Source organism: Leptodactylus fuscus, chromosome 5 (genome assembly GCF_031893055.1).
Source record: "Leptodactylus fuscus isolate aLepFus1 chromosome 5, aLepFus1.hap2, whole genome shotgun sequence".
Lineage (NCBI taxonomy): Eukaryota > Metazoa > Chordata > Amphibia > Anura > Leptodactylidae > Leptodactylus > Leptodactylus fuscus.
In genome coordinates this window covers 190,916,827-190,937,982 of record NC_134269.1, presented here as the reverse complement: position 1 = coordinate 190,937,982, position 21,156 = coordinate 190,916,827, and the positions used below count along the sequence as shown (strand labels likewise).

General features: G+C 40.8%; 1 protein-coding gene across 1 annotated transcript; it reads right to left on the bottom strand.

Moving 5' to 3' along the window:
* Positions 1-240: 240 nt before the first annotated feature.
* On the bottom strand, positions 241-19,313 carry OVCH1 (ovochymase 1). The gene is made up of 34 exons (XM_075275900.1): positions 19,268-19,313; positions 18,992-19,060; positions 18,452-18,558; positions 18,178-18,275; positions 17,476-17,648; positions 17,309-17,404; positions 16,809-16,960; positions 16,014-16,206; positions 15,820-15,910; positions 14,900-15,030; positions 14,382-14,522; positions 14,156-14,286; positions 13,823-13,916; positions 13,559-13,687; positions 12,709-12,786; positions 12,415-12,592; positions 11,061-11,133; positions 10,767-10,962; positions 8,353-8,498; positions 7,893-8,049; positions 7,727-7,804; positions 7,276-7,503; positions 6,776-6,916; positions 6,548-6,677; positions 5,950-6,089; positions 5,592-5,726; positions 5,293-5,325; positions 4,747-4,971; positions 4,380-4,553; positions 3,560-3,788; positions 3,295-3,458; positions 2,314-2,409; positions 1,124-1,257; positions 241-399 (listed from the first exon to the last, which is right to left on the bottom strand). The coding sequence occupies exons 1-34, from the start codon at positions 19,311-19,313 to the stop codon at positions 241-243; spliced, it is 4,545 nt and encodes a 1,514-aa protein (XP_075132001.1).
* Between the last annotated feature and the right edge of the window lie 1,843 nt (positions 19,314-21,156).

The window sequence follows — 21,156 nt, the reverse complement described above, 5'->3', positions numbered from 1 at the left end:
CAGCGGCGGGACAAAGAAGCAACACTGAGCATATGCGTCCACCTCAATGTGGACACAGACAAGTTGTTCATTAGAAACAGCACGTAGAGCTAATCTAATGTTATTAAAATAATAGTAGCATTTGTTAATAAATGTAAATACAAAACAAATACCAACTAATCTTACAATGTTATAGTTTTATCATATCAGATTAGAAAGAAAAACTATGTGTGCTCAAGTTACTTTAATTTTTTTTTCTCATTACAATCCCGTGTTTTGCTTTATCCAGTCTCTGTATTTAGATACAGCAGAATAAACAGCTGGAACTTTGGGGTTACACGTCTCACTTCCCCAGCTGACTACTCCGACCAACTTGTATTTGTTTTCGGACCGGCAGATCATTGGACCCCCAGAATCACCCTGCAAAAATAATAAATGTCAGTCCCAACGGACAAGTTTATGGTCAGAGCCCACATTCAACCTCACAGGGTGCTATCACATGTGGTCAAGTTAAGAGCACCACGCCACCTATTGTTGGTTGCACCTGGATTTGCATGGTGTATACAACATGGCAAGTAGTAGTAATGGGGATGTAACCTCTCTATAACATCCATATGCCTAAGTAGGATTGTGATAGAGATGAGCGAACCAGTTCGTAAAAAGCCAGGGTAGCTATGAATTTTTCCAAAAATCTCTGGTTCAGTTGAATGTGAGATTTTTAGGGTTCACCATTCACGACACACTATTAGATTCCAGGATCTCCTCAGGCCTCGAAGTATGATAAATGGAGGTGTAAAATAATAAACAATAAAATTGGTGGGCAATACATATTGCAAATATTCACAAAACATATCTCACGAGGTTTGCCCATCTCTAGATTGAGGTTACGAGTACCTAGCAAATGGTAGTCATAATGACTATCAAGGGGCAATAGTCCAACATTACAGTCATTCGACCTTTCAGTGATTCTGGAGGAAGGGTCTAAGAAAGATCCTCGATATGCCAGATGAAAAATTCAAAACATGGCCTTCTTTCGAGACGATGATGGTGCGTGTTCAGTTGCCCAAATTGAAATGTCACCTTACAAACACTTCTTATGGTTTCAATCAATGTTCTACCAATGAGCATAAATAATCTTACATACCGTACAAGAAGACGCCCCTGAAGCCCCTGCACACAAGTTTCTTTCTGATATATCTCGTCCCCAGTAGCTCTTACAGTCCTCTCTAGAAATGAGCGGGATTTTTGCTTGTTGAAGTAATTTAGCGTAAAAGATGCCTAAAATTCAGGAAAACATTTACTTAACTCTATGTGATGTCCCCAGAGTGTACATACGTTTGTGACACATCACAGGAGTAGCATGGAAAAAAGTTTATGAAGAATTTTTTTTATATGACGTATCTCAATCTATACAATAGACTGAATAAATGAAGACTAGAGAGATGGTCTGCTTGAACCAATGCTGAGGCTGCTGGGATCACAGGACTCTATTCATTGGTAAATTACCTCTACAGACTAGAGATGATCGAGTAGGTATTTGAATACTATGGTATTCGAAATACTCGTACTCAATCGTAAATTTACTTGAGAAAGGAGCCTAGGGTTCCGAAACGTTGTAATCTGTCATCATTATGAGTTAGCCATTAAAAAGGTATCAACTACTGAAGAATATCAAGTTTTTTGTTTTTTGTTATTTTTGAGAAATTTCCCCCTATATTAATGTTGTACTGCATTACTGCCATATCTACTATACAGCTAAATTCATAAGTGGCAGAATTTTTCAGATTTTGCCACAAATCTGTGCAGATTGTAAAGCAATATGTGTATCTGTTAAGTTAAAAAGTGGCCTTGTATAGCATACTGTTAAAAAGTTACCTAATCTGGATAGTAGTCCAATATGAACTGTGTGTGACAGTGCTAAGGATACTCTACAAACAGCAGAATACTATGCAGGGAGCAGTGCCATGGCCGAACCACTAGACGGTGCTGCTGTACCATAATTACAAACATAGTCAATTCCTGCATCAGTGAAGTAGAGCTGCAGCTAGCACCTTACTCAATGAGTTTAGCTTAACTGTGCATCTCCCAGTTTACAGTTGTTCATGGTTCTAAGGCTCAGTACCGCTGAAGTGAATGTGCACGACCTGCAATAACAAGTACAGCCACAAACTCATATGTGGCACTGTGAAACAGTAAAGAATGAAAGGAACCAAAAATCCACTGGCGTGTTTGTGCCTGGATCCCTAACAATATCCATACTATGGGTGTTGCATGGGTAAAAGTAGCCTATGGGGCTATCATTGTCATTACAACAGTTTTTGTTTGACATCTTACTTCTTCCTTTGGTTGAACCCCATCCAGCCGTCAGACAGCTGTCAGAATCAAACTTTTCATCTTCTTGTGGCAGACATATCACAGCAATGGAGTCACCTAGAAAAGAAAAAGATATCTGAGAATTGTCCTACATATTAATAAACAAGGATAGAGCCACATCTTCAGACCTTACGCAGTCAAAAACAGCTAAGACTTCTGCTATCACCATCTCCACTCTATCCTTTAAACCACAAATGAACCCAACTTTACTCCCAAGAGCTTGTTCCGACATTACTAAGGTTGGGTGACCATTGAGCAAAGATGTTTCTTCTCAGTTTCTATCATAAAATTAATTACTATTGCATTGAAGTTCCTATATTACTACATAACTAAAGATGTGTCCTCACATACATTTCATCTTGGGTGGACAAGACATGGGATGACCAACTTTTCAAGACAACATAATATTGCAATATTGTATCACAAAGTCATATGCTACATGTGTGGCCCAGAGGTTTTACTAGCACATGATGATATTGTACTGAACTGGTTTAGTGAGAAATTGGACAAGGGCGGACTAATCTGTAGTTCTGAAAAAGTTAAGGGATAAACCCTAGTGAAACTGTAATGATAGGATATCCATTAATATTTAGTGCTAAGGCGGCTGACCCTCGATACCCCTGCCAGTCGCATGGAATAAATATGGCTTATCCTCGAAACTCAAATTCAGTCCTATTTACTTGACTGGTACCAGTCTGATATAGGATGCAGTCACAGCCACTACCAAGGATACGACGCGGTGTCTGTGGGTAACCAATGCAGGGACTTGGCACTTACTGGAACACTGTGACCACTTCATATAGCTAATTTTGCGAGACTGACAGAAATTGGACCTGCGCCATTCAGATGTTGGTAGTCAACCCTAAGGATAGGCCATCAGTATTACAAGCCTAAAGAATCTCTTTAACCAATCCTCTCAATATTTTGCAGAAAGATTCTTACCTAAGAGAACAGGCTGTTCAAGCTCTAGTAGGCAAATGTCGTAATCTTCAGGAAGCAGGTCTTCATTATACAACTCATGAACATATGACTTCTTAACTATGGCTTCCGTCCTGTTGAGAAGAGTCCGGTCTATGTGTCCTATGACCACTCGGTCAGACCCAACTCTGCAAATAGAGGGATAGCATGTATCTAGAAATTTGCAGGGTTTCAAACTTTCAAAATGAGATATAGGACCAAAAATACAAGATGATAAGTGAACGTTTACTGAAAGTCACAGTGCGCCGCAGTCAGTAACCACTTCTCATGGATGATTGTTGCCCCACAAAAAGGATTTCCCCATTGGTCCTGAAGGTTGGCAATCCAAGGCCAGGACATTAAGGCAGCAGTTTGTCCTCCAACAACTCGGGGCGTCCCTTTCTCATCTATATTAACTTCAGCTATCGAGTTGGACTTAGTTTTTGGCATAGGATCTACGTAAGAGGTTCCACAGTTTGCTAAACAAAAACAAAAAAAATAATAATAAAACCAGTATGTTGTAGTACAGCAAAACGTTGTTCTGGTGACTTTCATATTCAGCTCAACAACATTGGGTTTATTAGAAAGCAGAAATGGACTTGAAAGAATGTCACCAAAAACTATGGAGAATTGTTGTTATTTTGCAGAAGACCACAACTACCTTGGATACCCTAATTGGATGTAGACACATCAACATGCCAGCCACAATGACATCAGCTAATGGGTCATTGGGTCTGTTGTATAGGTCATGTGGAGAGGAAATAGGCTTTGAAGAATTACTGAGAACAACCTACATATGACATAAACAGGGTTGGATTAGGCAACCAAGGAACCCAAGAATCCTCCAGGGCTTCCAGGCTTGTATACAATTTCAGGACCCAATGTACAACAGGATTTTAAAGATGCAGCAGAAATATAACCCCATCTTCCTTTCTAAGTAAAGTAGAATTTCTTTTGGGATAACCACAGATGAAACCTCTTAGATCAAATGAATGACCTTTGTCCTTTCACAATTTGCAACATTGCAAAGATCTCTGAAACATGAGACAAAGTACAATATATTGAATTACCATAATCCATTGCAAACTCCGCAGACCTCCATGTCTTTATTAGAGAAGAGTTTTTTTCACTGTAGCGAATATGGAAACCGTGGTTGCTCACAGAAGCATCCGTGTGAAAGTGAAGAGTTAGGAAGCCACTGTTGGAGCTGAAGATATGATTGGACTCCCTTCCACAAAGAGTTACTAGGAGATAAACATGAAACAGATGGCATTTAGAAAAAGTAATGGAATAGCAGTTGTCATGCACATAAATCTGTTTTTTTTTTTTATTTTAGTAGGTCCCATATTTTGTGCTAATGGCTTTGCATATGGTTTCCCCCTGAAAATAAAAGTATGACTAATAAGCCTCACAAAAACATATGATACCAGAACTTACTCAACAACTTGGTCTCATTTCCGGCTCCATCGTAAATATTCAAAGAGTCCCATTTGCAGCCTGGGGAGTCCTCCAATGCCAAGTCTACAATGTTAAACTGAAGCTCGTTCCCAGAGACAGAAGAAATGATCCACCAACAATCCAGTCCATTAAGGTAAGTGATAGGATATCCAGGCGATTTTACTTCTGCTGAACCAGCTCTTAAAACTTTCAGTACAGGACAACCTGGGAAATAAAAACCTAGAAGAGGCAAATATACCTACAACCCTAAAAAACAGTATTGACTACATGTCAAACTGGCAGTGGGACTATTGTTAGAACCCTTATAGGAGGTGGGTATAATAAAATCTGATTTATCTTACAGGAAATTGTGTGTATCTGGACTAACGTTGAAGGTACCATGGCTAGAGCTAATCTTTGCCCAAATGCTCGTGTTAAAACCCTATGAGGTATGCTCTTGTAGGATTGAGACCTTCACTACGAAGACTTGAGTGAGTTACTCGCTGATTGCGTTTTTTTAAATCTTTATTGATAACATTTACTTACGTATAATAGACAAATTCTCTTCATTTGGGGAATCTAAGGAATAAAAAAGAAATTAGGACAAATCATTGTGGAATTGTCAAGTCCCATCTCTGGTGACTATGCAGCATCTTTATAGACAAAAATATTTATAGCCACATTAAGCAAGTTGACTACTGTTTATAGATCTTTTTGTTGTATTCGTAAATATATTGAGCATCTTGCACAGCTTGGCTTGTTATCCCAAGAGTCATCAAGAAAAGTAAAATAATAAGCCTGGACATTGGTGAAAGCAAAAATTACCATCACGAGGGCCCTCATACCTGTCTGCAGCTTCCAGAAGGAATATCTTGAAGTAAACCCTTTCATGGACACCCTAAAGTTGGCTGTAAACACTAAGGTCATCTCAGGACCACTGGTCTTCATGGCATAGTCAGACTTGTTCCCACAAAAGGAGCCTTATAAAAGAAAAATAATAATAATCATCATCAACTGGCTGAAGATCAAAATCTATTTATGAGCAGAAAGTTCATATAATAGCTTCAGGCCTTGGTCTTGTCCACCACTGTACATGGAAGCCAGTGAGATACTTCTACACTTAGCACCACAGGCCTCTCCTGGTTTTTGGTATTATAATTAGAAAATATGTCTTATCATGGCTTTAGCTATTGAAAATCTCACCTAGTAGAACTTTATTTTCACCAAGGCCTTGATAAACATGGAGAACATCCTGGCAGCCAGTCTCATCTTTCTCTGTAGTCAAGGAGTCAATGTCCAATCGAACGATGCTACCAAGTGGAGCAATGATCCTCCATTCACATCTATAATTATGAGTGTAATCTAGCGTTAGACTTGGGGGTATATATTAAGAGGAAACAGAAAAATGTACACGTCTGGACACAGATCTGTATACAATTGACTTTTATCTTGGGTAGGACTTGGTAAAACCTGTGAAAGCTAGACATAGCTACCCATGGCTGAAAAAGGTCTTGAAAAAGAACTTGTTCCAGCACTCATAACCTGAATTTGAGGAAGTTGTAGTTCAATACTAGCCTACAGCAATGGTATTCTGGGCCCATTTGTTTTTATGGCCAACAGTGACCCAACATATAAACCTAGAACAATAAGGAAGTCATTGTACCACATAAGCAACATGTATTCATGGAACATCTACATGGAATCAAACTTTATGAGATACCATGAATGCGTATCTATGTGGGCTCATCCAGTATAGACCATTATGACTGACTACCATTACGAAATCCAGTGGAAACCTTACCTGAGATCATTGGGATATTCAGCTGGATAGCTAGGAGAAGAGATCACCCCATTCTCAGAAGTCTCAATGACATCATTACAATTCTCCTGAGTTCTAGTTTTCCTCCAGCCAGTCTTGAAAAAATCTCTTACTGCAAACAATAATAAATCATTTCACAATATTGTTGTCAACCTCATCTCAAGAAGAAAATGGTTCAAATTGTGGGATCTTATGAAGATACAACATTACCTTTTCCACCGTATATCTTGTACTGGAGACTAAAGCCATTTCTGCTATAGCTGCCCTGACTAGAAGAGACAAAGACCACTCTGACCACAGGCCCACGACTTTCATAGGTTAAAGGGGTTGACTGGAAACCACACATCTTATCTTCAAAAAAGAACCCATTGCATAAGAACAGTTAGAAAAACTTTTTTCTGCATTTCACCAAAATTCATTTTTAGTTTTCGGATAGGTCATAAAACCTTTGCCCTCAAGGGAAAAAGGAGGGATTGGAGTCCCTTATTCCTGTAGGCCTCAAAGAGCTTAGATCCCACAGAACTTTCTTCAGTCAGCAGGTGCAAAAAATGGTCAAAAAATTGTGTACATTTTCAAACCCAACCAAAATTTCCATGCTGTTTGGGCGATTAGGGTAACATAATGAATGACGTTTTCCAGTATGGGAATGACTTTTTGGTATCTGACACAATACTTCAAGAGTCCTTACACTTCAACCAAGCTCTCCTTACCTATCAATGTGCTGACATTGTTCTCTTCCTGATAGATGGATAGAGATTCCACGATACAGTTTACAGATTCCTCTATAGCCAGGTGTTCCACATCAATTTTTATTAACCCATTAGAGGTTTTGGCAGAGATGACCCAGGAGCAGATCAAACCCCCAGCATACCCGTAAGGAAATCCTGGTGAGGCAATGGAGCCAACCGCATCCTCCATAACAAAACCATTGAGACAAGCTGTGAAAGACAGATTTCCTGTTGTACGATAAAGACGGTAACTACATATATTTTAGGTATTACACCTATGAGTCCTCAAAGCATTAAGTCTAGATGTTCCTCCAGTCTAGTTTCTACATTTCAAAAACTTGTATGTACCAGAAGACTTCCATAAAGCGTATACAGTCCTTCTCCAGGACACTATATAAACACCTAGAAGTCTCTCACATTTTTGTTCACGTACCTGCAAGCGGAGAAGATTTCTGATTATCTATCATTGGGGTCCTTGAAGCATTTTTGTTTTTTAAATTTTTGTTTAACTCTGTATTAAAAAAAAAAAAAGTATCCCATAATAAAATCGGCAGTCATCGTAATATAGACATAAACCATAATTCACTTCATCCAGTTACCTTGTTGGGTTCTTTCTATCCAGCTCAGGAATGATCGGACTCTTGTATATACTCCAGGCTTTTTGGACCGGGCACAGCCCACACCCCAGCTTACAATACCATATAGTACATAGGCGTTATTCAAGCCGGGACATACCAGGGGGCCCCCAGAATCACCCTGTGAAAAAGATCGAACTCGTGTGGTTGTATAATAGTTTCTGAGAAATCAGTTCGTACAATTTTTTTTTTTTTTAAAGTAGCCAAAAAAGCCAAAAAAATAAAAATTATTTAAAAATTACACATTTTTTTAATAACATAATAAAATAAATAGAAGTATTGCATCACTGTTTACCACCACTGCAAAATAAAGTCGAATCAAAGGATTTTCTAGTCAATACAATTTATAAGATATTCAATAGTAGGATTCATATATACCATGAAAATGTATCAATACGAAGAAAAAAAAAAATTGTGTACAGACCTGGCAGGAATCCTTTCCTCCAGTATCAGGAAACCCAGCACAGAACATGCGCTCTGAGATCACCCCAGGGTAATAGGAACTGTTACAGATGTTGTTGTTCAGTATTGGGACTTGTAATTGCTGCAGGCGGTTGGTGTATTCCCCATCTACAGTGCAGAAAAAAGCTCCATGTGTTTGATATACATTAGAGATGAGCGAATGGCGTTCGATCGAATTGCTATTCGATTGAATATCAGACTGCTCAAGATATTCGATTCCAATCGAATACCACGAGGCAAACGCACTAAAAATTTGTATCCCCTCCCACCTTCCCTGGCGCTTTTTTTTGCACCAATAACTGCGCAGTGGATGTGGGAACGGAACTACGACAACGGAGGCATCGGAAAAAAAATAGGAAAAAGTAATTGGCTGGCTAAATCAGGTGACCTCCACTTTATACGAATGGTGGATTTCAGATTTGGTTCATATGAGACTGTAAACTATGTGACAGGGATAGATGTACAGGCAGAGTTAGCTAGGAATTACCTTTATTTAGGTGGGAATGTTACTCAAACAGCTCTTTGGGGCTCTATCTCGTTGGGATCCCTGTCAGCTTGCGTTATGCGGGAGCTGACTTATTCTCATAGAAATGCATTGACCAGCGTTGATTGGCCAAATGCCATACAATGTACAGCATTCGGCCAATCAACACTGGTTCTGCCGGAGGAGGCAGAGTCGAAGATCGGTCCACAGGAGTCTCCATTGTGATCTCAGGTATAGCAGAGTTGATACAGCTCTGCTACACCTGAGATGCAGCAGAGCTGGCTGTGTGCTGATCTCTGCTACACCTGAGATGCAGCAGAGCTGGCTGTGCGCTGAGCTCTGCTACACCTGAGATGCACTGAGCTCAGGTGTAGCAGAGCTCAGCGCACGGCCAGCTCTGGTGCATCTCAGGTGTAGCAGAGCTAAGTGCACGGCCAGCTCTGCTGCATCTCAGGTGTAGCAGAGCTCAGCACACGGCCAGCTCTGCTGCATCTCAGGTGTAGCAGAGCTCCACGCACGGCCAGCTCTGCTGCAATTCTGGTGTAGCAGAGCTCAGTGCTTGGCCAGCTCTGCTGCATCACAGGTGTAGCAGAGCTCAGCGCACGGCCAGCTCTGCTGCATCTCAGATATAGCAAAGCTCAATGCACTGCCAGCTCTGCTGCATCTCAGGTGTAGCAGAGTTGTGTCAACTCTGCTATACCTGAGATCGGACCACAATAGAGACTGCTGTGGACCGATCTTAGACTCTGCCTCCTCACAGACGAGCCTCCGAAAGAAACCAGCGTTGATTGGCCGAATACTGTATTCTGCATGGCATTCGGCCAATCAACACTGGTCAATGCATTCCTATGGGAAAATGTCAGCTCCCGCATTATTAGTGGCGTAATACAGGGACTTGGGCATGTTAGATGCCCCCAGGCATGCTTCCCCTGCTGTCCCAATTGCATTTCCAGAGGTGTTGTCCTCATTTCCTGGAGTGTCATAGTGGACTTGGTGACTCTCCTGAGTCGAAGAGTGGCTTCCCATGAAATGAAGCTTTTTTCCCCATAAGCTATAATGGGGTCCGAATAGTCGAATATTGAGGGGCTATTCGAAAAGAATATTGAATATTTCACTGTTCGCTCATCTCTAATATACATGATCAGTCACCAAGAACTCTACTTTTTTAATAAAAGAAAAAAAACAGACACCATGTTCACATGTGCATGTACTTGAACAGACCTCAGACAGGCCCTAAACCAATACAGACCCCAGACCAGACCCCTAAACTAATAGCGACCCCCAGACCAGACCCCTAAACTAAAACAGACCCCAGGCCAGACATGTAAACTAATATATACCAAAACTACACCCCTATACTGATACACATCATCAAAACAAAGCCCTTTTAAATACAAAAACTAAACCCCTTAAGCTTATATAGACCCCAGACCAGACTCTCTATACTGATTCAGATCCCAAACCAAAGCTCCTATACTAAAACAGACTCCACAGAGATCTGCTATGTTATTGCAGACCCCTAGACCATATCCCATAAACTAGACCCCAAATAGTATCTTCTCTCCTCCATCCTGAAGTTTGCAGTCCTCCTCACTCTGGAGTATTTCCGCTGACAATGCCTTGACCACGTGTTGGCACTAGCACAATTCTGGGGCGGTGCCCTGGAGTTTTGGGACAGCTCAAACATTAAGTACTTAGGAAGTGGTGCAGATGGGAATTAAACCGGAACGGTCTCGACATTTCCAGGCACATTTGGATATTTGGCCTTTTTGTCCATATCAACCAATCACATGGTAGCTTTTTATTTTTCAGAATTGCTTGTCATGGTCAACAAAGCCAAGCCATGTTTGATAAATGAGGCCCATTGTAAGCTTTATATCAAGAACATTCACCTTCTTCAATGTTGCCCCAGCCAGTGACCACACACAGGGACGTTGACTCTAGGGGGTCCTCCATTTTGGGCAGGCATACTGGGCGTACAAAGTCGTTAAAGGTCAACTCCTCTGCCAGGCGGATCAATGCAATGTCATAGTCATTGGTGATGGGACTATACATTTCATGAGCTGCTATGCTGTGAACCATCCTGTCCTGTAGGACACAAAAATAAACCATTTGTCTCCAATATCTAGGCTATCCATTATTATAGAAAGCCATATATCTAAGGCTTACTGCTCTGGTGCACTGACCTGCCGACTGGACTCATTCAAGAGTCGGTCATGGATCCCAGCACGGAGGTGGTAATGGGAGGGATCGGAGGATCTGTAACCACAAAGACAATACATGATGTGGGATATACAAGAGTTGAGCTGATATCAATAAGGGATATACTGTACATGAGTAATAACAAGGGCTGGATTTACCCATAAACACAATAGGCCTGTGCGTGAGAAGAAATTTACATAGAAATGTGTATTTTTTGTAACTGATGGGCATATATATGTGTTAACTAGGTGGTCACAGTGTTGTCGGACGGGAGGGAAAACACTCAAGGGAAGGTGCAGACAGCTATTTTGTTAGGGCCTAACACCCTTTTAGACTGAGGCTTTTTTGTTGCAGATTTTGCTGCTTTTTTGTTACAGATTTTGCTGCTTTTTTCAGCCAAAGCCAGGATTGGATTGAGCAGAAAGTAGAAGTATAAGAACTTCCTATATATTTCCTATTGCAGCCATTCTTGACTTTGGCTTAAAAAAAAAAAAAAAAAAAAAAAAAAAAAACTCAGCAAAATCTGCAATCAAAACGCAACAATTCCACAACGTGGGGACTCAGCCCTTCAACACCATCTTCAAATCTCTGAAGCATTCAATAGGTACTAATCCAATGATTCCAGAACAGATGGAATTTTTCTGTAGCCCTCGTCCGAGAAATGTTTTTTGACAATTGCAGCATTCAGTATGCAAATGAGGCTATCTAGTTTCAGTTGGGCGGTCCTAGAATATTTTCTGCAGTTTAGGACCAGCTACTGACTGTAGAGAGCCAATATCAGTCATAAACTTATAGCACCGATTTCGCAGGAATGGTTGGGGATAGAGAAAAAAAATCCATCAGTGTTGGGATCAGTGGAGCAGAATCTATTGAACAATGGTGGAGATGGTGAAAGGTCTTCTTTAAAGAAGTTTTCTGAGATTTAGAGACTGTTGACCTATCCAGGGGAATGGTTGGGGTCCAACACTTGTTGCTGCAACCGATCAGCAGGAGTTGTGGCCATGAAAACTATCAAAGTGTACATTGCTGATTGAAGACAGCGCCACACTCCATTTGTAAACACCTTGGTAATGGCAAAGTGGATTGCTGGCACCTTCATGATATTTGGTATAACCCTTGTGGTGCCTATAGTACTTGTCAGTTGAATTCTTGACAGGAGAACAACCAAAAGATACCAGGAAATTTTTGAATTACACTTTTTAATCTCTTCCTTAATTTGCAATAGCCACTCACTGTATCATGGACCTTTTAACCCACTAGGAGGTTCTGGTCTTTTAAGACCACAAATCTACTAATAGAACTGAGAGTTAAAAAGTATGCAGATGGTTAGATGCTTACGATAAGCAGTGAGCCGCTGTCAGGATCCACTGGGGGGATATGATCACTCCTCCACACTGGAACCTTCCCTGGTACATGATCAATACCTGCCATGGCCAACAGTTTGGGCAAGATTCCTCCCCTCCTACAATACGATTCAGTAGCCACTGTGGTGACAAGGGGGCCAGCCCACAAACTCCTAAATGGAGCCAAAACAATAAGATCTGTGCATTATAATTAAAGAAAAAATAATCATTTTACCCCAAGCAAGATGGCAGCTTCATCTCATCAATGTTTTTGGGGCATCTGTCTCACCTGTATTAATTCTTTTTGGTTCTTGGGTCGGAGCCAGAGAAGTCTCATTGTAGCTTATAGGTGTCCTGTCTGCAAAAGCTAAACAGTTCAGAGAGTGTTATGTCCCACAATACCTATTTACATTAGGACTAGGGCAGTGTGCAAGTGACACTGGTCCCTGTGCATGGGCTGTATGTGGTAGTGCAATTTGGCAAGTGAGTTGGGCTGAACTACAATACCATACAAAACCTTGGACTACCGATGTGACACTGTCTTTGGAAAAAAAAACAGCCATACAATACGTTCTATGCACTTATGAGTCTCCATGGTTAGACTACAAACCCTGTGTTGTCAGATTTTTCAGTCTTGCATTAATCCATGCCATTTGCCACCTCTTGCATGCTCTGTTAGGCCCCATGCACACGACTGACTGTGCTTTCGATGTAGGGCAGAGTTTGCAGTGGAACGCACCCGTAGCTGTTCTGATTACATTGAGATAGATAGGACCTGCACTATACTCATCCGTATAATCAGAAGCCCCCATAGAGGTTAATGCATCACAGAATGCACTCAGATGTCATTCGAAGTGTCCTCCGAGCGCATTGAGCTGCAAACTTGGACCTACATCAGATGCACACTGAGGTGTGTTCATGGGGGTCTGAGAAAGCAAGAAGAGTGAAGTAATAAACCACTACAAAATCATGAGGTTTGTAATCTGTCACCATGGAGACATATAGATCTGTATAGGAGCTGTATACACAAAACGGTTGTTTTGCGATTAACTTATGATCAACTGAACGTCATTATTGTAGATGATGTGAAGTAATAAAGAAAAACGTATATGCACCCTTTAAATCCCATTCAGAAATACCTGATTGTACAAAGGTGAACCTCGCCATGAAACCGGCGTAATTGTTCTCACGATCACTTTCGAATTTAACAATCATGATGTTACTTGGACTGAAGACTTGCCGAGCAGCTGAAGATCCACATAAAGTTACTAGAAGGAAGAGTAGTCAGTTACCTGGACAGTACACTTGGCCTCACTGATCAAACCTATACATCTTGTCATATGGGGTCATGGTAGGAAAGCAATTGAGATGATAGGTGCGGTGTAAATAAAGAACCCTCATACTGATTAATTGCGATTTCTCTCTGTCACCATAGATCGAAACACGGTCGTATTGACATTGTTCCTGGTACTCCAGAGTAAAGTCTTCAAATACAAGCTGCAAAGACAATACAAGGTAAGAGGATGACAGTATAGTGTAGAGAGTCTGAGGTTAAATGTGCTATACCAGACATACCCATTTGGACAACAGTGCAGCCGTTCTGGAAAATTAGAATATGGAGTTCATAACTGACCCATTAATATTATTATGTAGTGTCCAAATGTGATTTTACAATGACAAAGGGGGTGAATACATTCACAATACACCTTTCACACAGGACCTAAAAACCCATTTACTTGTATGACATGACCCTCTGGTGCTTCTATGACCCAGTGACAGGAGGTGTTACTGGGATACAATCCGGGATAATTGAGAGTGAAGATTTTGCCTTCCTCTCGCAGCTCCGCAGCACTGCCACACCCAGAGCCTGCACAACAAGAAAGCAGAATTCATGACCCCAGGATGGTGACCCTGCAGAACGATTGTCCAATCACATCAGAGGACCGGAGTGGCAGTGCCTACCTTCTGCAGATCTGGCAGATAATGTAGAAAAGTTGAACTCAAAGCCACGTCCATTAACGCTGCCATCCGAGACGAAAGTCACAGTGACATTACTAGAGCGGATTATTAGGGGAGAGGGCAGGACAGACCCACACAGCTTCCCTAAAATTTGTATCAAATATTGTAAATATACATTCTGCCGCCATTGTGTCAACTACCACCGTTACATTTGTTTACTATGTAAATTCATCATTGATTGTAGTTATTACCAACACCCACTAGTAGTCTTACACAAATCCCATGAAGCACAATGATAAATCCTGTTTTCAGTAGCTCCCCTAGTGGTCACGGTAATAAGCCAGAAATTTATCACATAGTAGATCTGGTGCTCGGTGCTAGAAAAACAGAATACTGATCCCATTAATATATGAACTGTAACCCAGGGCAACCAATTAATTTTGTATTTAATATACAGGAAATATAAATATCTTCAATACTATCTATGACCAGCAGGGGGCAGCACACAGAAATATACTCACGGATATCCTTCAGTTTTGTAGCAAAAGTCAGTGAGTCGTGAGCACAGGTCACTTGATCCTCGACATCCAGTTTAGTAAATTGGATCTTGATTATCTTACCCACTGATGAAATAATCATCCATCGACATAGGCTGTGACGACAAGAAATTTAAAGGGGACCTTTCACCACCTCCACCTCTTTGCATCCTTTAATAGGTGCGGACTGCCTACCTGACAGTAAAGAACCTTATTACTGCTGAAACTAAGAACACAAATTTCTCAGGAAGGGTAGAGGCTACAGAAAAAAAAATCTAATGGTATCAGAATCAGAGGAACAGCATCTAAAGGGTTCAAAGATTTGGTAGAGGTGGCGAAAGGTCCTCTTTAAAGGAATGGTACACTGGAGTGTTATTATGCATATATGTCATTATATAGGTTCCAAAGGACTAGGCAGAGCAGAAATCTAAGCAAAAATCTATTCAAGGATGGTCATCTAGTAGGGTTGAGTCGATCTACAGATTTCGGGATCGTTTTTAAAATCCGATTTTTGATCATTTTCTAGCCGATTCCGATCGTGAAATTTGCTCGATCGCCAATCGGGATCCGATCTTTCCTGATCGCTCAACCCTAGTTACTTTATGTTTATGGAGTAGTTTATTGAGCCTATCTTGAGATTTCAGGACCGTTTTTAAAATCTGATTTTCGATCATTTTCCATCCGATCCCGATATTTGCTTGATCGCCGATCGGGATCCGATCGTTTCTCATTGCTCAACCCTATCATCTAGTCAACATTAGCATAACATTGACTGTTTCTCTGCAAGACACAATTCTGCCACTAGGGGCAGTGTTTTTATAAGATGAGCACCTCAAAACAATAAAATATGGCTTCTTAGGCTCTATAGATCTGAATTATGTTCCCATTTTGGGATGGGGGGTTACCTGTTGCTGGAATAATTCCTCTGGGCATCTAATGGGTACTTGATGTAACCATTTTTGGTGCGAATAATCAAAGGGCTGAAGCTACAGCCACCTGGGAGATACAAAAGTGTACATAGGCTTAGAATGATCCCTTACTGTCATGTGATAGAAGTTGTCACAGCTCCGCATCTTTTACTATTTGTAGAGGGACTCACTATCAGATGAGGAGTTTCTGATGAAGTCTATGAGGGCAGATACTCTGGAGAATATGGCTGGAGACCCTTGCGCAGTTCTAGTAGTCATTGATGATCTCCAAACTCTTCCACACCCCGCGCCCCAAGATGTACTGCCAACTAGGACCCACATACCGGACCCCTGTCTACAGACCAGGGGTCCTCCGGAGTCTCCCTGTTTTGAATGAAATGATCAAATCAATACAAAAGCCAAAATGGATGGGGGCCACACGGTGTCTCAGTGGCTAGCACTGCAGCCTTGCAGCACTGGAGTCCTGGTGTTCAAATCCCGCCCAGGGCAAAAAACCATCTGCAAGGAGTTTGTATGTTCTCCCCATGTTTGCATGGATTTCCATCCCATATTCCAAAAAAAAAAAAAAAAAAAAAAAAAAGACATACTGATAGGGAAAAATGTACATTGTAAGCTCTGTGTGGGGCTCACAATCTACAAAAAAAAAAAGCAAAAATGGACCTGTTGGAGAAGATGATAGAAATTGTGGTATCAGAATGTTACCCCACAAGGCCCCCATACCGGTCAATATAATCCCCCTCCCTGTACGTTTCCCCATTGGTTTTACTTCTGAACCTGCATAACTTCCTGTACAATTTTCTCTTACTTCCTGTTGACAGAGTGGGAGGAGCCTAAACAAGCAGAAGGTGGTCACCAAGACAGGAAGTCACATAGTTGCTAGGTAACAAGTGGATTACAGGAAGAAAAATAAACAATGGTCTGTGACACTAACACTTACTTTTTGCCCATCATACCCTGGAGCCCACCTGACAAGCATCTTTGCCCCCATCAGGGAAGCCGGCACAAATCATTGATTTTTGTAAGGCTGGAAGTCCCATTAGGTTGAGCGCAGATCTACAGGTTTCATCATCCAGTATGGGAAGGGTCACCTCCTGCAGGATGTTGGAAAGATTCCCACCTAAAAAGAGGGAAAGTAAATTACTGCATAGTCGGTCAGGAGTCTAGGAAAGCTGGGTAGCATATCCCTTCATCCATTATTGCAGCCATTAAAAATATTGTACAGGATTGGAAAAAAAAAAAAAAGGATGATTTCTTCCAAAAAGAGCCCCTCTATCCACAGGTTGTGTGTGGTATTGTAGCTCCTACTGCTCTACTCCAATGGAGCTGCAATACCAGATACAACCATGAATAGGTGTGGCGCTAATTTTGGAATGAAGCAACCATGTTTTTGTCATCCTGGATAACCCCTCAATGGAAACTATAAAGGTCATCCAACTTTACTGATAATGGACGACTCATAACTTACTCTCGTTAACTCTTCCCCAGCCACTGGTCACACACAAGGTTCCAGGCTCAACCTTCTCCCCAACTTGTGGCAGGCATACCCGCTGCACACGAGACCCTAAAACAAGGAGCAGAAGAGTTTAAAGGAACAGTCCACCATCACTACTAATTGGCATTCATGACACATACCCAGAATGACCAGCTTCTTCAGATAGACCAGAGCAATGTCGTAACTCATACTCCCATCATGTTTGTACTTGGGATGCAGCTTTACGTTGGACACGGGGATGTCTTGTTCCTGGGGATCCTTAGTTGTCTGGTCATATTCCCCAGCAACCACCATCAGGTGTTGGATTTTGTCACTGGAAAGAAGAAGTGGATGAGGTCAGATGTGGATGCGACCAGTAGGGTGACAGCGTGGCTGTAGAGCCAAGTAGACATGTCAGATGCTTTGGCACCAAGTGAGACAAAATTCAGGGGCCCCTGTGGCAACCAAGATTGCAGGAGGGTCTCCACGGCCATGAGACTGATGGAAGATCCCTAGGGTCATCAAAGCTAAGATCTAAGGTCCTACATGATCATATAGGCTTAAAGGCTGGACCATATGACTATGATGTAGATGGAAGGTCCCCTGATGACCAAAGGTGGGGGACTACCTCATAAACAAAGGTTGAGGTAGGGGGGTCCTCTCTGGTCCTCGAAGTTGCAAAAAAAGAACCACCATGGTCACTGAAGCTGAAAGAAAGGTCAACAGTTTCTAATGAGTCTACCAACAGTGAAAAGTGGTCTATATGCCCACTGGGGCAAATAATAATGGTCCACGGGGCAGTGGGGATGATGATGGTCTTCTATGGGCATCATGGAATCCTAGGTATTTGGCTCAATACTTACTGATCTGCAGGATACAAACAATGAGCGGCAGTCACCACCACGTCTCGCTCCACAATAGTCCCCCCACAAATGTGTCTTTTATATAACTTTATTGATACCTGAATGAGGAAACCAAAGTAAATAAATATATATTTTTTTGTTTTGTATATTATATCATAACGGATTGAAAACTAAAGGTTCACTTTAAATGCAGCTTCAGCTGGGACTGGAGCTTGAAGCAAGATGTTGGACAAGACAAGTAACGCCAAATGTTTTGCTGCTTTTCTTCACTTACGGTCCAAGGCTGTCCACCAATTGGCGTGTCCATTCCCCCAACGATACGTGAATTCAGTTGCCCCAAGTTTGCTGTTTTCCTCAGGGGCCGTACGCCACATTTCATCCCTGAATACAAGACATAAGATGGGCATCTCCCATAAGGGGTAGGTCAACTTTTGCAAACAATTTTTTATTGCTTCCATGCTAAAATATTTTTTTTTTAAATTTAGCAAATTGTTAAATTGCAAATTTGAATAATTTAATGTCGGGCAGTAAGAGACTACACTCTGATCCCATAATCATATGTTACTCCAAATGTGGTTGTAAAAAAATACTAGCATGTGCGAACATAACCGTGGGCAGTAAATAGATCAGTACCATGTTCCCCTCACCCAACCGATATAATATATAGTAAGTAAATGCAGCCTCATTCTAATGCGACATGTATAGGAACTCAGTACAATACACCAGTGCCCCATCAGATGGACTCCATGTCCAATGCCCTTTGTACTACTATATTATGCAAAAAAACCCAAAACCAAACACAATTTCATCTAACCTGTAGTTCTCAGTGACGTGGCCCATTTCTTAGCGACAACTGTTGAGGTGGGGGTAACATCAGAGGGACCTGTACATAACATAGTGCTATATATTACTGGTGTATATGCAGTGGCATAGGGACCATAGAAACAATCCCTATAGCTGCACATGAAACCAGAAGGTTAATGCCTGCCTCTCCACTTCTGTAAGTGAAAGGAAGGCTAATGGGCTATAGCCCCCAAACTGGGAACATTGGGATTATTGAACAATATAAAACATGATTTTCGGGTCTCACCCAAGGACAGACGTAGGATCAGTAATAACACAACACAGAGAGCCATTGCCTACAGAACCAGGAGCCAGTCACGAATGATCCAAGCCTTCCAGGTGATCAAAGCATGGAAATTGCAGCAAGGAGATGTCCAAACCAAGGAGTGGAACCAGAAGAGCAAACAAGATCAACCCACATCCAATATTTTAGCATTGTTATATTCCGTATCTACCAGTAGGTGGCGGTGTGGTAGAAGAAAAAATAATTATGATAGTAAACGGTGGAAAAATGATCGATGATGTATCTCTCCAATGTCAAAGTATTAACTGTGACTATTAATAGGCACGAACTAGATTTATTCTACGAAAAAATTCCATTCTTACCGTTTATTCTAGTACATGGGAGCAGTATTATAGTGGTTATATTCTTGTATATACTGTAGGAGCGGTGTTGTAGTAGTTATATACTTGTACCTAGAGGGCAGTATTATAATAGTTATATTCTTGTACACAGGGGCAGTATTATAGTAGTTATATTCTTGTATATAGGGAGCAGTATTATAGTAGTTATATTCTTGTACATAGGAGCAGTATTATAGTAGTTATATTCTTGTATATAGGGAGCAGTATTATAGTAGTTATATTCTTGTATATAGGGAGCAGTATTATAGTAGTTATATTCTTGTACATAGGAGCAGTATTATAGTAGTTATAGTCTTGTACATAGTAGTATTATAGTAGTTATATTCTTGTACATAGGAGCAGTATTATAGTAGTTATATTCTTGTACATAGGGGCAGTATTATAGTAGCTATATTCTTGTATATAGGAGCAGTATTATAGTAGCTATATTCTTGTACATAGGAGCAGTATTATAGTAGTTATAGTCTTGTACATAGTAGTATTATAGTAGTTATATTCTTGTACATAGGAGCAGTATTATAGTAGTTATATTCTTGTACATAGGGGCAGTATTATAGTAGCTATATTCTTGTATATAGGAGCAGTATTATAGTGGTTATATTCTTGTACATAGGGGCAGTATTATAGTAGTTATATTCTTGTACTTAGGGGGCAGTATTATAGTAGTGATATTCTTGTACTTAGGGGGCAGTATTATAGTAGTTATATTCTTGTACATAGGGGGCAGTATTATAGTAGTTATATTCTTGTACATAGGAGCAGTATTATAGTAGTTATTCTTGTACATAGTAGTATTATAGTAGTTATATTCTTGTACATAGGAGCAGTATTATAGTAGTTATATTCTTGTACATAGGGGCAGTATTATAGTAGCTATATTCTTGTATATAGGAGGCAGTATTATAGCAGCTATATTCTTGTATATAGGAGCAGTATTATAGTAGTTATTCTTGTACATAGGAGCAGTATTATAGTAGTTATATTCTTGTACATAGGGGCAGTATTATAGTAGCTATATTCTTGTATATAGGAGCAGTATTATAGTAGTTATTCTTGTACATAGGAGCAGTATTATAGTAGTTATATTCTTGTATATAGGGTCAGTATTATAGTAGCTATAATATAGATAGAAAAAAGGGGGAAAAGGAATTATACTCAGCCCTCCTGCAGTAGTCCGTCTTAGATTTTTCTTTTTATCTCCATTTGACTTTTAAATTCTTGCGACACCTTGCCCGGATGAGGAGCTCCCTCGGCATGGAGTGAAATAACCAACATAGAATACAAAGGATCATCCAGCAACGAGATAAGAAAGTCCAATATAAGTCTTCTTTATTTCTTGTTATCGCAATGTAAATAAAACAGCACGCAATGCACAGGAAAAGCCTGCGTCAGACAGACGCGTTTCAGATAACAATCCTTCCTCAGTGTCTGAGCACTACTGAGGAGTTTGTCTCTATTAGACAAACTCCTCAGTAGTGCTCAGACACTGAG

Bases quoted from the DNA above. Each gene is read 5' to 3' on its own strand.
- OVCH1 (XM_075275900.1), bottom strand. From the start codon at position 19,313: ATGGCTCTCTGTGTTGTGTTATTACTGATCCTACGTCTGTCCTTGG. The intron at 19,061-19,267 runs GTGAGACCCGAA...TGTTATGTACAG, and splicing joins GATCCTACGTCTGTCCTTGG to GTCCCTCTGATGTTACCCCC. The intron at 17,649-18,177 runs GTAAGTATTGAG...TCTTCTTTCCAG, and splicing joins TGTTTGTATCCTGCAGATCA to TGACAAAATCCAACACCTGA.